The sequence below is a fragment of the Loxodonta africana genome, chromosome 22, assembly GCF_030014295.1.
Source record: "Loxodonta africana isolate mLoxAfr1 chromosome 22, mLoxAfr1.hap2, whole genome shotgun sequence".
NCBI lineage: Eukaryota > Metazoa > Chordata > Mammalia > Proboscidea > Elephantidae > Loxodonta > Loxodonta africana.
This window is the reverse complement of record NC_087363.1, coordinates 63,626,746-63,641,939: the sequence shown is the minus strand read 5'-3', so window position 1 is coordinate 63,641,939 and position 15,194 is coordinate 63,626,746. Positions and strand designations below refer to the sequence as shown.

The window sequence follows — 15,194 nt, the reverse complement described above, 5'->3', positions numbered from 1 at the left end:
TAAAATCCAAGATCCTTTATCTCCTTTATCAAGACATTCAACTCTTAGATCTTTTCAGTATTAGAAGAGTTATGTGCCTGGGCTAGCTAACTATATCTCTACCAAAAATTCCTTTTCATTCACTGATAATAATACTGCCTTACATTTTAAAGGTCTAGAAATAGCATTCCCAATGTTAGCTCATTTGCACCTTAAATTTATTTAAAAAGTTTTATGTATGTATAATACGCCAGGCACTCTATTAGATGTTTCTACATAAGATGAGTAAATCAAGGCATGTCAACAGTAAAATTTCTGCATTTTTTTCGAAAGACTTGCAGCCTCTGAGGTGCAATAGGAGTTACTATTCTCCTGTTACAGGTGAGGGATTTAAGTGCTCAAGAGTTACAGGGTCTTATCAAAGGGCCCACATAGAGTAAATAAGCAGCCAGGGCTTCAGTAATTGTCCTTGGCTCCAGGCTCAGTGTGCTTGCAAAGATTTCTTCAAAGGAAATCCCAGACCACTTTGTATCTTAACCCTCCGTTTCCCAGGAGCAAAAAGGAAGGCATCTTGAATCCCTCTATAGGGCTTAAAAAAACAAAAACAAAAACAAAAAAAAAAAATAGGGCTTACGTGCTCTTAAATGTGAACAGGTGTTTTCTGGGTGTGTGAGAAAAGGCATGCGTGGCAGGTAAAGAGCCTCCACAGCCGCTGTACCCAGACCAAACCCATCTGTGGAGACCCAAGCACGGGCCAAAGCGATATTATTTCAATTGGGTGTCACAGGTGACTTATATGACATGGCTCGCATTTGGGCTTCCTGATACTTTTCTTCAGGGTGGGTGTCAAATTTTCCTTCGCATTTCTGACCAACAGCTTTCTCGTCCATTTCCAAATTTTTCTGGTTTCAGAGCCCTCGTGCAGAGCCCGCTCTCATATCGGAAGCTAGTCATTGTCAGGGGGTTTAGGGAATGAAGAACAAGGTCAAAAAAAAAAAAAAAAAAAAGATCCAGGGGCCCGGAGAGAGGCCTGAAGTGGGGAAATTCGCACTTCAAGCTTTCCCTGCTCGAGCCCCTCAGAATGACAGCTCTCCCCAGCCAGATGACTACCTTTCCCGGCAGGCACCGCGCGCCCCAAGGACACAGGTTGGCAGGCTCCCTGTTCTCCGCCTCCGCCCGGACCAGCCAATAGGAATCCTCGGCTTGGGCCTCCGCCGGGGCGGCCCACGCGGAGCCGGGGCAGTAAAACTACATTTCCCGACGCGCAGACGCGCGCACCGTGGCCAATCAACGCCCTGATTCAGAGGCTGGGGGAGGAGCCGGCTACCTGGTCCACCCCATTGGCTAGGGGGAGCTTGGAAGAGCCGGAACCCGGGAGCGAGGGAAGCGAAATGACATTTCCTCTTTAAATAGCTGGAGCCGGGGCCCCGTCAACAAATGGCCGCGTCGGCAGGTGGGTCGTGTGGTGGCTAAGGAGGTCTGGGGAAGGTGGGCCGGGAGCCAGACGCAGATCACGAGCGGAGGAGGTGGCGGCGACCAGGAGCCGGGCTGGCGGAGAGGAGGATGCAGAGGTGGAGGGCGGTGAGCGTGGGAGGATGGATGGCGTGGAGGGCGGTGGGCGGTCCGGCGGGGCAGGGATGGCGAGGCCGGGTACCCGCCGCCGCTCCGACCCGGTCGGGAGGCGGTTGTGGGGGAACCGGCGGCCGCCGCGTGTCGAGCCTGCCTCGTGAGGCTTCTACCCTCCGCCCTCGGCTGGGACCTCCTAGCTCGCGACCGAGTCACCGCAGATCCCTCGCCTGTCCTGGCGCATGGTGCCTCGGCGGCGTGGGGCATGGAGCTGCTGGGCTTCCCGAGGGGCAGGCTGGCCTTTGAACCTGTTCAGCAGCTCGCTCTCTGCGCTCTCTTTCTCTCTCTCTGAGATCCTACCTCGTGGTCCAATGAGGTGGTGTGTGTATATACATATATGTATTTTTTATAAGGGGGAAAAAAAAAAAAAGCCAAGCAAACAGACCAAAAAAAAAAAAAAAAAAAAAAAAAAACCCTGCGACGCCGTAACGGGCTCGGAACTGCTTGTGGTTGTACGATTTTTCTCCTCCTAGATTTAAGTCAGTCTTCCCCAACACCGAATGGAATTCCATCTTCAGACACAGCCAACGATGCCATGGACCCCTTCCATGCTTGCAGTATTCTTAAGCAGCTCAAAACAATGTACGATGAAGGACAGTTGACAGACATTGTAGTGGAAGTGGATCACGGGAAAACATTTTCCTGTCATAGAAACGTTCTTGCTGCAATCAGCCCCTATTTCAGGTATGATGATGATAGAAACTTCTACTGATAATCCGCACGGAGCTCCCTTCCCCCCTCAGTATTGTCCACTTTATTATACTGAGATGCGACAATGAAATGAAAGCAGTGAGTGAATATCCTGATGAGCAGATAACAGCTCCAACCTTATTAAGACAGCCCTTGTTTTTGACTTAAAGGAATTCCTCTAGAATTCAGGTCTTTGGTTTTTACGTTAGTCCATTTGTGTTTGTTTGTTCGTTTTAGGTAAACGTGCTGCCCAGTATGGCAGCTATTAGCCACATGTGGCTATTTAAATGATCTAAAATTAAAAATTCAGTTCTGCAGGTGCACTAGCTATTTTTTTAAGTGTTCAGTAGCTACATGTAGCTCAAAAAAAAAACCCTTGCCCTCCAGTCAATTCCGACTCTTAGCAACCCTATAGGACAGAGTAGAACTGCCCCATAGGGGTTTTCCAAGGAGTGGCTGGTGGATTCGAACTTTGGTTTGCAGCCAAGCTCTTTACCACCGTGCCATGTAGCTAGTGGCTGCCATATTGGATAGGACAGATAGGGAGTATTTCCATCACTGAAAGCTTTGCTGAAGAGTTTTGATCTAGAATTCTGAAAGGTTATCCACGATGCATATTTCTTTAGTGCGTGTAATTCTTAACATTCAAAATATGAAAGTCTGTTCCTTTAAAAATGAATTACCAAGCAATAGACTGTTTTAATGCAGTGATGGTAAAAGTGAAATAAAAATGAATGAAACATTGTTTCCATGTACCTTAGGCCCCAGACCGGTGATTATTTCCCAGATTTTCAGTATTTTTAAGCTAAGTTTTTATATTCAATTATGTTAATGTTTGAGAATCATAAAATTTTGAAAAGTGAAGTTTTAAAACTTGGGTGTAAAAAATAATGTCATACTCTAAGTTTAGTGATAAAGGCAGTTTCCTGTCTGAGTTTAACTTCTTTTGTTTCACGTGCTCACCTTTTTGAGCCTTTCGGTATTCAGGGGTGTGTGAACGGTAGTAAAATCATCTTCCCACACACACTCTAAATGTGCTTTTTCTTTTGAAGGTGCTTACCTTTGTAGGGCACATAATGATGTGGTGTTCCAGACGGTAGTTTCTGGTTCCTCTTTCTCAGAATTCTAGGTTAAATATAGTCACTTAAGTCTGATGCTTGTGATGTCCCCGCTTAGACTTGCCTCGGGTAGGTTATTGGACTATTAAGTATTAACCATCACATGACAGGAGCTGGGAAGAAAAAAAGGAAACTCACATACCCAGAAGGTAAGAAGTTTGGCCTGGTAATGGAAAGTACGGGTGATATTTCACTTATCCAAGTTACCCATTAGATATGGTTAGATCACATACATGTTTAAATATATGTCACACTTGCTTTACATGTATTGCCTTATATAATCTTTATAATCCTGTTTCTGCAGTTATTATCCCCATTTTACATACGAAGAAACTGAGGCTCAGGGAGCTTAAGTGACCTGCCCAAATCATCTGTCTCACTAGGAAGTGGCAAAGGCAGGATCTGACTCCCAAACCAGAGTCCTTAGTCACCGGATGACTAAGGAACAAGCGTGGGTAGAGTGGGTCTTTTTTTAAAGCTGCTTTCAAAAGTTTTTATTATATATTGAATTTGAATAGTAAAAAAAAAAAAAAAAAAATTAATTTCCAAGTGAAATGCCTGAATTTTATTGAAATTTTATACTCTGAATAATTTAAATGTTATAATTAGTTTTGAAGACTTAGACGAATCGCTTCAAAAGAAGTATGCTAAAATAGGTTTTTTAATTCCAGGGAGGCATGGAAATGCCTGAAAAACTTTCTGAGCATAAGATAAGTGAATTCAAAGGAAGATATTTGGCTAGAATTGTATGGGTTAGGTTCTTATTTCTTGCTGGAGGTATTTTTCTACAGAATAAGTTTCTTGGCACTGGTTACTGTTCCTTTTGTGGGATTTAGAAAGTCATTACTTAATAATTTCGAAGCCTTGCGTCATTGGTGTATGAGGTATAATAGCTGGAAATCTGGCATGACTCTTTTCTGATCCCAGTGACTTGTCAGGATTAAAATTTGTGTGATTATTGTAGACTCTCTGCTGCTCAGAATTTTGTGTGAGGAGTTGTTCCCATTTTATATAGTGTTTACCTATGTAATCTATTAGAAGAAACAGAAATCACCTATTTGAGAACTCATCAAATGTCAGACTGCCCTGTGTGTGACCAGCCTATTCATGTCAGCAGTGGTTCCCATGGTAAAGGGATACGTGATAATGTTCTCCTTTGGGAGTTAATCTCTGCCTAATGAAGGGTTTTATTTTTCTTTTTAATTGGTAGCTGTTTAGCTGAGCTTTTCAGCACCTGAATTGAAAACTAGCTCATACCTAGAAGCATATAGTTTTTAGTAAGCGAAAAAGCCTGTGATATTAAAATTAAACTTATATTGTAGAAGTAAAAATGGGACTCAAAGATGGTTAATTCAGGCAGCAAGCTGAGTCCTTGTGCCCTGCATACCTCCAGTGTTTCTCATATTGCATTTTAAAATTAATTCCATGTTTGATGGAGACTTAAAAAGTTACTGGAAATCTTGCTACTTAAGGATATTTTTCATAACATGAAAAAAAAAAATACAGCCCATTGCTCTCGAGTGGATTCCAATTCATAACATAACATTTACAAATAAAGTGGGAGGATCTACCGTAGACCTGAATAATCAACCTTATCACTAATATTAGGTTAATTTCTTCAACAAACACTTATTAAACATCCTGGGCCTTGAAAACAAAGATAAATAGCACATAGCTGTTTCCTCAAAAGCTTTTAAAATTGCTTTTGATTTGATTTTTATATTTAACTTAAAAGCAGCCTGGAAAGAAACAGACGAGGGGGGAAAAAGGCAAATGACATTTATAAATGATTAATACAATATAAAGAGCCAGGCTTTTGACTACTTCATGTTTGGCCAAGAAAACTCTATAAACGTACTGTTACTTTAAAAAAAAAAAAAAAGTTTAGTCTCAAAGGCAGACGTTTTGGATTTTAAAAACCATTATCTCCAAAGAATCAGCTAGCTCTTGAACTCTATGTAGAAGGCATTACCACTATATTAACTCTACTATAATCTTTATCTTCTGTCCAGACATAAATATATAAAGTATGGTAACTTTGAGAAAATTAAGTTTATCTTTTTAAACAAAGGTTTTCAAAACGTCCAAGGGTAAGTGTTCTTTACATGCTTTATAATTAAGGGGCCATTCAAAGGATAATGGTTTTAAAATGGAGTAGGTAAAGAATATACAGTTTTGAGAGCATCTTGATTTTCTAAAACGGAAATTTTAAAGATATATGTGGGACAGGAATTGATTAGTAATTTCCACTGGGCCATGAAAAGTTTTAGTAGATAGTCTCTTTGTATGGTAATGTGCCACATTGACATCCTATAGGTATTCTTAAACTTTCTGACTGGCACGGCGATTTAAGATTTGGAGTCCCTAAGGCAGCTTGGGCAGCTTGGGAAACCCTGGTGGTGTAGTGGTTAAGTACTACAGCTGCTAACCAAGGGGTTGGCAGTTTAAATCCACCACGCGCTCCTTGGAAACCCTATGGGGGCAGTTCTACTCTGTCCTATAGGGTTACTCACTGTGAGTCGGAATCGACTCGACAGCAGCGGGCTTTTTTGGAAGGCAACTTGGGAAACCCTGGTGGCGTAGTGGTTAAGTGCTACCGCTGCCAACCAAAAGGTCGGCAGTTCAAATCTACCAGGCGCTCCTTGGAAACTATGGAGCAGTTCTACTATGTCCTATAGGGTCGCTATGAGTCAGAAACGACTTGGCGGCAATGGGTTTTAAGGCAACTTGACCAGGAGCTTGGATAGGCGTGCCAGGGAAAATAAGTTGTCTTAGGTTAGGCCTGTTACCTTTTGGTTTGTTTTGATTAGGTATACTCTTCTTCTCAGAGTTGGCACGAAGGGAACTGGCACTGAGAATAGGGTATTTTTGAGATAAGCCAAACTTAAATCCTTCTGCTAGATTATTAGTTTTTATCCTCTTGAAGACATCAGGAAACATGTTAGGAAATTTTCATTCAGTTTCAAAAGGTTATCTATGTAGTGACTTTATACTTTTAAAAATTTGCCACGATACATTGTATTTGTAGCACGCATAGTATATTAACCACTTTTTCCTCCTTAGATCCATGTTCACTAGCGGCCTTACAGAAAGTACTCAGAAAGAAGTTCGGATAGTCGGTGTTGAAGCCGAATCGATGGATTTAGTGTTGAACTATGCCTATACCTCCAGAGTGATTCTGACAGAGGCCAACGTTCAAGCCTTGTTCACTGCAGCTAGTATCTTCCAGATTCCTTCCATCCAAGACCAGTGTGCTAAGTACATGATCAGTCACTTGGAGCCACAAAATTCTATTGGAGTCTTCATCTTTGCTGACCATTATGGTCACCAAGAACTCGGAGATCGATCAAAAGAATACATTCGTAAAAAGTTTCTGTGTGTCACCAAAGAACAAGAGTTTCTCGAGTTGACAAAAGACCAACTCATAAGCATACTAGACAGTGATGATTTAAATGTAGACCGGGAAGAGCACGTTTATGAAAGCATTATCAGGTGGTTTGAACATGAACAGAACGAAAGAGAAATGTACCTTCCAGAAATTTTTGCCAAATGCATACGTTTTCCTCTGTTGGAAGATACCTTTATAGAGACAATTCCACCTCAGTTTGCACAGGCAGTCGCCAAAAGCTGTGCAGAAAAGGGACCATCCAATACCAATGGCTGTACCCAGAGGCTTGGAATGACTGCTTCTGAAATGATCATATGTTTTGATGCTGCCCACAAACACTCAGGAAAGAAGCAAACAGTGCCTTGCCTAGATATAGCCACAGGAAGAGTGTTTAAACTATGCAAACCACCAAATGATCTGAGAGAAGTTGGGATTCTTGTGTCACCAGATAATGACATTTTCATTGCCGGAGGGTATAGGCCGAGCAGCAGTGAGGTCTCCATAGACCATAAGGCAGAAAATGATTTCTGGATGTATGATCATACTGCCAATAGATGGATATCCAAACCATCCTTGCTTCGGGCCAGAATAGGCTGCAAACTGGTATATTGCTGTGGTAAAATGTATGCAATTGGAGGTCGTGTTTATGAAGGCGATGGGAGAAACTCTCTGAAATCTGTGGAGTGCTACGACAGCAGAGAGAATTGTTGGAGGACTGTCTGTGCAATGCCTGTTGCAATGGAGTTTCATAATGCTGTGGAGTACAAAGAGAAGATCTATGTTTTACAGGGTAGGTGACTAAGTGATTCACTTCTTCATGGAAGGGTGACACATCCACTGTGCTTTACTTAATTATCCCAGAAAAGGTGTTTGCTTCTGTTAATCAAGGAATACCTCTCACTTCTTATAAACTTGTTGGAACAGTTCTATTCTTTAAAGGACCTATAAAGATACTCTTTTGAGTTAAAAGAGGAAGGTTTTTTAAAGTAACTAAAATGATCCTGTAAGTTATTTATGTTCTTATTGTGTTTTAATATCATTTTGGCTTAAGTATTTTTGAAAGCATTCTTTAATAAAAAATAGTTCAGCATTTTTGGAGAACCACTACTTCAGATTTAAGACTGTAGAGCACGAAAGCAAGGTCAATACGTGGCTTTTTTTGCTCTTTGATAATATATAATTAAAACATGTTGTAGCAATTGCTTTTCTTACAGAACTTTCTGGATTAGTTTAAAAGAGAAAAAAGGACAAGGCATTAAATTTATACTATTCACTTGCCAAGGCATTTTGTATAAGCTTTATAATCGCAAAGGTTATGAAACTTAATTACAAAGAATTTGGAATTAGTCTTCAGATTTTCATTCCACTGCAGTTTGCATTGCCTTCCATAATACATTGTTTTGAATTTTTTCACTGAAAACTTTGAGATGTCACCGTTTTCTTACTGTTACTACTCTCGGGTACAAAGTCGTATCTAATGCACTCAGCTTTTTTTTTTTTTAAAACTATTAAAGCCCAGTTCTCTGGCAAAGATGATACAGTGGAAGTGGAAAGAGTGACTGTGTGAGAATAAGGAACTTGCTGTAGTGTTCTGATTTGTGAGAGCTAATGTTTTCAGTCTTTGGTTTCTTATATACATTTTAGTTCCTCGAATGATGACTGCAACGTAGATAATACCAAACGCTCATTTCTTTTCTGCATTTTTTAATTAGTTGTATATGAATGTTTTCATTACGCTATTTTAGTAAAACAAGGAAAAGGGGACAGTTTGCTTGAAGTTGTTGGTGACATTTTAGCTCATATCCCATTAAAAAGAATTTTTCTTTACTTTAATCTTTTGACTTAAAATTTCTTAGAAATGCCTGAACCTGGTTGTTTTAGGTTCAATATAAAGTTAATTCTCCAGAAGAAGTGGTACCTTCTAGTGCCTTACTTAAATAGAGGGATGGCATGATTTGGGTTCATCGGTCTTGCCAGAAAATGGAATGTTAGAATGAATGTGTAACCTAGCCAATATGTGCTGTTACCAGACAGTGGTAGAATTAATTATGAAACTCCCAATTGAAAGATGAAGGTTGAATATTAATGTGAATGCTAAAGGAAAATAACAATGAATATATAGAATTTCAGGGCTGGAAGGGACATCATTTAATCTGAGGTTATATTTTATATAACAGGAATCTGAGGCCCTGAGGTTTTTCTCAGTTATTCATCATTGGTTTTAATTTATTAAACAGGATTTTAGGTTTTAAAAATTCACTTTTTTGTGTGACATTCTTCTTTTCTGTAAGAAATTTGTAGAGGGATAGTACACTTTAAGCCAAAAATCAGCTGCCATTGAGTTGATTTCAACTCATGGTGGCCCAGTGTGTGTCAGAGGAGAACTGTGCTCTGTAAGGTTTACAATAGCTGATTTTTCAGAAGTAGATTGCCAGGCCTTTCTTTTGAGGTACCTCTGGGTGGACTTGAACCTACAACCTTTTGGTTAGCAGTTGGGCACTTAACCATTTGCAACATCCACTTTAGAAAATTTTCATTGCTATCTTTGTCAAGAATCCTGTTACAAGTGTCAGTAAAGGCAGGTGATGTGCAAACAAAAATTGGTGGTTTAACAAGCTATTTTAAGCAAAATTGAAGTTAAAGGGTCACTATTATTAGGTATACATAGGCAGTTGAATTTGTAGATAAGAGTAAACTTAGTTCAGAACAGTTTTGAAGGGAGGCTCAATTTGAAAGCAGGTATCTCGTAATCAAAGTTTATTTACTTAAATAAACTTGACACCAGTAGTTGGAAACTTATGTTGTACTATCGGTGTTTATAGCAGTATCATTTTATCTGTTCATAAAATGTTCAAATTATCATAACAAAGATTTCATATAAATGTAATTAGCAAAACTCTGGTAAATCTTTACTAAATGAATTCTTTCAGACATTCTCATATTGGCAGCCTGACTCAGCACACCCTTTTATTGTCAAAATAGAATACAAACTAACTCAAAGTCAACCCCGTAAACCGTGTGTGTTTCCTATTTTATTAAAGCCATGTTTTTTGTCCTAAATATTTGTCTTTGTGTTACAGCAGCACTGAAGTAGTGTAAACACTTATAAAAAGTGACTCATAGTCACAAATTGAACAACTCCACGTGCCATCTTCTAAGTAAATAATTAGTGTACAAATTTATAGTGGCTTATTTATGATGAAGATATATATATATATATACACACACACATACACACCTCCCCTTTGGTCTTACTGGCTAACAATAATAATTTTTTTCATTGACTTAAAGTGTTCTCTAAAACATAATTGGATAAAACAAATGGAGCCAGGCTCTTAATTATTTTTCTGCCATCAAGCCAAAGTAACTCCTTATACCTCCCCGTTATGAATATCCCTATTCAGATGAACTATATAATTAGGAGCCCTGGTGGTGCAGTGTCGAAGAGCTCAAGCTGCTCACCAAAACCGTCAGCAGTTCAAACCCACCAGCCACACGTTGGAAACTGCGGGGCAGTTCTGTTCTGTCCTCTAGGGTCGCTGTGACTCACGGCAATAAGTTTGGTTGGTTGTTTGTATTTTATAATATTATGTAATACATTGTGCCATGGAATGAAAAAGTTCTAAGGTATTTTGTAACCTCACATTAATGTATTTCTGGAGATTATAAAAGAAATATTTGGAAACTGAAGTATTTGGGAAATTATGCTGTTTAGTTTTCAGTGATTGGAATTACAACATACAACCAAGAAAACAAACATGAAAATGTATGTATTCTTTTTTCTTCTTTTAGGAGAATTTTTCCTCTTCTATGAGCCTCAGAAAGACTACTGGGGTTTTTTAACTCCCATGACTGTGCCTAGAATCCAGGGCTTAGCAGCTGTGTACAACGACTCTATCTACTACATAGCTGGAACCTGTGGAAATCATCAACGTATGTTTACTGTAGAGGCCTATGACATTGAGCTAAATAAATGGACTCGCAAGAAGGACTTTCCATGCGATGAGTCCATAAATCCGTATCTTAAACTGGTACTTTTCCAAAATAAACTCCATTTGTTTGTTCGAGCTACTCAAGTGACTGTTGAAGAACATGTCTTCAGAACCAGCAGAAAAAATTCCCTTTACCAATACGATGACATCACTGACCAGTGGATGAAAATATATGAGACCCCAGATCGGCTCTGGGACCTTGGCCGGCATTTCGAGTGTGCTGTTGCTAAACTCTATCCCCAATGTCTTCAGAAAGTACTTTAATGAGTAGCAGGCCTTAGTGAGCTCACTGGCATCTCATACTTGAGGAAACTTGTCTTACAGCGATACAAAATGTTGTCAGTATTTAAGAAAGCCGAGAGTTCTGTACATGGGAATGGGTGCTCTTAAAGATTACAGTGTAGGGAGGGATTTATTTTCATCCTTGTGTTTTCATTTCAGTAAGGCAAAGGTTAACAAAGTGCAATTATCAGCTTTTTGTTGTTGTTGTTTGTTTCTGGTATAAAAGTAATCATATCCTTCTAGAATTCTGTGATGAATAATCACTGAGACTCCAGATGAACCAAAAAAAACTATGCACTCCTGTAAGAGCAGCTAGGGCGTTACTGGGTAGAGACATCCAAACTAGTTTGAAGTGACTTTTAATTTTAAATACGGGTAATAATCTGAGGCAATATCACCAGGACTTGACTTTAGCTGTGACCTCTCCAACACAGAGGAGCACTAACTTAGATCCTCATTCTTAGTATTTATATATATATTTTTTTTGTGTACTATTTTCAAGTGTACTAAGGTTTAAATGTGTTCTGTTATTAGAGCAGATTGAAGGAAAAACAAACCAGCCTCAGAAAGAGCCTTTAGTTTAATTCATATTTCCTATGTAACTTTTAAGTTAAGCTAATGTACATTAGCAGTTTTCTGTTGAGAGCTTTTTCAAGTGCTGACACTGTCTCATTTTTCTTAAATCCCGAGAAGGGCTCAAAGTCACAGGTGGCTGGCGCTGGTGTAAGTGAATTCATGTGTGTAGCTGGGTAGATTCAGACTGTCCGAGCCTGTACTTTGAAAGTGGAATGTTAGCTTCATGGTCATAGTACTTAACTTGTTGAACACTTGTGATTTCACAAGATCCTCACTTACATGATAGCAGGCTGTGGCCAGTTATGGGTCTAACTGGACTCCATCTTAGAAGAGCGAGAGAGTTATGCTGAATTTGCACTAACATGGGCCGTTTTGTTGCCTGACCTCCTTTTCCATCCTCTACCTGAAAGGTAACTTATTCCTCTTCCGCACAGTGCATAATGTGAAGTTTTACCCCTAGTTTTTAAATTCTGTTTTCTGGAAACATAAAATTCCCTGCAGTGGTTTAATTTAATTGCTTTTAAGTTATGTATGGTAATTAAAACCTCATTTTTCTTTTTTTCATTTTTGCGTTTAACAGCGATGAATGTTTTTTCATTGTTCTAGCTGAAGATGATTGAGAAGGAAAAGTGTAAGCAAATAGAACCACAGCAGCGTCGGTTCCAAATCATTTTTCATATTTAATTGTTGACTTTCTAATTATCAGCAAGGAATATTAATACTGACATGAAGGACAGACCAACTCATTTCTAAGAACTAACGCAGATGTTTGAATCAGTAACTTATTTTTTACTGTGTTTAGAATAACTGATAAAGGATATAAGTATAGCCCAGAGTCTGTCCTTAACCAGAATGTTTGTCTTCTGTTAAAGAAAGTGAACCGGCTTGGTTTGTATTTAAAAGTCTTGCACAAACCGTAACATGATACTGTGAAACAAATTTAAAACATGGCCTCTTTGCATCACATACCTCGTTTTACAGAAACTTTCCAACTGCTTGTCCTAGACCTCAGCAAGCAGGGAAAGTTTTTCCAAGCAGAATCTAAAGTGGACGGCGTCTGTAGAATTAACATATTAAAATCTAGTCTTAGAAAGCTGGATATGTGATTTCTTCGTATTGGCCTTGATAGTGTTTATAGTCTCTTTATAAACTTTATCGACCAATAACTGTTTTCTTTTTTTTCCTCCCCAGTTTTTCTTGATCTTAACGGTTTTCCTTATATCCATGCTGTTTGGGGGCTATTTCTATGAGTTTTTTTTGAAGTGTTCTTTACAGTGTTGCTGAGGGAAGGAAAAAAAAAAAAAAAAACCCAACTTTTGCAAGAGGTGTTCATGTCATTCAATTTTGAAAGCTTTGTTGAATATCTAAGATTTCCTGCCGCTTTCCGACAATCGTCTGTGTTTATTTAGGAAAATGTATTACTTGAAAACATGACATGGAACGTTGAGTTAGGAATTTACCTGTGTCGTGTGATACAGAAGAGTACAATGTACTGTGGTTAATTCTACAGTAGATTTATTCCGTTGTTCTGCACAACAGTTGATCCTTTTGTTGTAACAATTTATATTGAGGGTATGATCTAAGTATAGTGTGTCAAAGCCCAGGTTTAGGATTTGCTATGGCGGTAGAGTATATATTGAATTTTGTATGAAGAACTATTGTTTAAATTATATAGCTGGGACATTTTGCCACTTTTAAAACAGTTTCAGAAGAGGTCCTAGAAAACTAAGATTAGTAGTATGTGGGTTTATGTTTAGCTATTTAAGGTACGTTTGCAGAGTGTGATGAGAATATTAGTAAAAGGCACAATGGGTACTACAGAATTAAAATAGGGTAAGCCTAACATATGCCAGTCTCACTTTAACTTTGTTTTGACATTTGAAGAATGTATGTAGCACTTTCCTGTATATTTTTGACACATTGGAAACTGGCCTTGGGATAACTATGTTATAAGAAAATAGAAATTGTATTCTTTATTTTCCATCTTTGTTGTCTGTTATGAAGTTGATGCTGAAGCATCAAGGTGATTTCGTGGGTACATGAGACAAAGTGGATGTGATCTTCAAGGAATCAGATTCCTGACGTAAAGCAGTTTAAAATGGCATTCAATGTTCAGAGCTCAGGTATGTAGTAAGTACTGTAGTCCTATGGAGGCAAATGTGTAGATATTTTAAACATTTTGCCATAATTGCACAATTTTTTGCATTTTTACCTGATATCATTGTTTCTTATAATAAAACCTTTTCTGATTGAAAACTTCCATTGTTGTAAACAGATGTCTGACTAATGAGTTTTCCGGAATTAAAATTTGACAAATCATGAAATACCTAATGTTGGAATGAGATTTTTTTTCTAAACACACTTTTTCTTAAATTGTGGTGATTATATATATAACAAGACATACCCTATCTCAATAATTTCTACATACATAATTCAGTGACTTGGGTCACATTCTTCAAATTGTACAACCATTCTCGCTATCCTTATTCAGATCACCCCACTACCATTAACATAAATTCAATGTTCTGTAACCAAAGCTTCCTCACTTAATTTTTGTCTTGATTGTGTTCTGGGTAAAAGTCCACAGCTCAAGTCAATTTCTCATGTAAAAACATACACATACCACTATGTGACCCTAGCTGCAATCCCTATAATGTGACAGCATACTCCCCCTACCCCTTGTCCCCCGTGTCCATTCAACTAGCTCTTATCCCCTTCTGCCCACACATCCTGCCTGTGGACAGGAGCTGACCATTTAGTCTCGTGTATCTCTCTTTTTTTTTTTTTTTTTTTATCTACTTGAACTAAGAAGCACACTCTTCAGGAGTATTATTTTATGTTGTATAGTCCAGTCCAATCTTCGTCCAAAGAGTTGGCCTTGGGAATGGTTTCAGTTCTGGGTTAAGAGAGAGCCCCAGGGGCCATGTCTTCTAGAGTTCCTCTAGTCTCAGTCAGACCATTAAGTCTGGTCTTTTTATGTGAATTTGAGTTCTACACCACAATTTTCTCCTCCGTCAGGGGCTTTCTGTTATGTTCCCTGTCAGGGTGGTCATTGGTTGTAGCCAGGCACCATCTAGTTCTGGCCTCAGGCTGATGGAGTTTCTGGTTTATGTGCCCTTTTTGTCTCTTGGGCTAATATTTTTCTTGTGTCTTTGATGTTCTTCATTCTGCTTTGCTCCAGGTGGATTGGGACCAGTTGATGCATCTTAGATGGCTGCCGGCAAGCTTTTAAGGCCCCAGATGTCACTCACCAAAGTGGGATGCAGAACATTTTCTTAATAAACCTTGTTATGCCAATTGACCTAGATGTCCCCCAAAACCATGGTCCCAGACCCCTGCCTCTGACTAGTCTGTGCCTCAAAGTGTTTGGTTGTGTTCAGGAAATTCTTAGCTCTTGGTTTAGTCCAGTTGTGCTGACTTCCCTGTATGGATTGAGATTTTACTCTGTTGAGTATTTGTCCTCTGATACAGAATGAACTAGGCAATTTCATTTTATATTATGCTCTTTAAATTCTAAAGCAAGCTCACTTCTCTTGGTAACTC

At 39.0% G+C, this 15,194-nt stretch overlaps 1 protein-coding gene across 3 annotated transcripts; it reads left to right on the top strand.

Annotated features, from left to right (window-relative positions):
* Window positions 1–1,312: 1,312 nt before the first annotated feature.
* Window positions 1,313–13,982, top strand: KBTBD8 (kelch repeat and BTB domain containing 8). Of its 3 annotated transcripts, XM_064275028.1 has the most exons (4): window positions 1,313–1,432; window positions 2,079–2,289; window positions 6,477–7,591; window positions 10,594–13,982. In XM_064275028.1, the coding sequence occupies exons 1-4, from the start codon at window positions 1,417–1,419 to the stop codon at window positions 11,055–11,057; spliced, it is 1,806 nt and encodes a 601-aa protein (XP_064131098.1). In that variant the 5' UTR covers window positions 1,313–1,416; the 3' UTR covers window positions 11,058–13,982. The 3 variants fall into 3 exon arrangements, with proteins under 3 accessions (XP_064131098.1, XP_064131100.1, XP_064131099.1); XM_064275030.1 differs by lacking the exon at window positions 2,079–2,289 and having other exon boundaries at window positions 1,322–1,432; XM_064275029.1 differs by lacking the exon at window positions 1,313–1,432 and having other exon boundaries at window positions 2,172–3,562.
* Window positions 13,983–15,194: the final 1,212 nt, after the last annotated feature.

What these genes read in the sequence shown, in the direction of transcription:
- KBTBD8 (XM_064275028.1), top strand. An exon ending in GCAATCAGCCCCTATTTCAG is followed by an intron (nt 2,290 to 6,476) that starts GTATGATGATGA and finishes TTTCCTCCTTAG; the next exon opens with ATCCATGTTCACTAGCGGCC. An exon ending in GAAGATCTATGTTTTACAGG is followed by an intron (nt 7,592 to 10,593) that starts GTAGGTGACTAA and finishes TTCTTCTTTTAG; the next exon opens with GAGAATTTTTCCTCTTCTAT.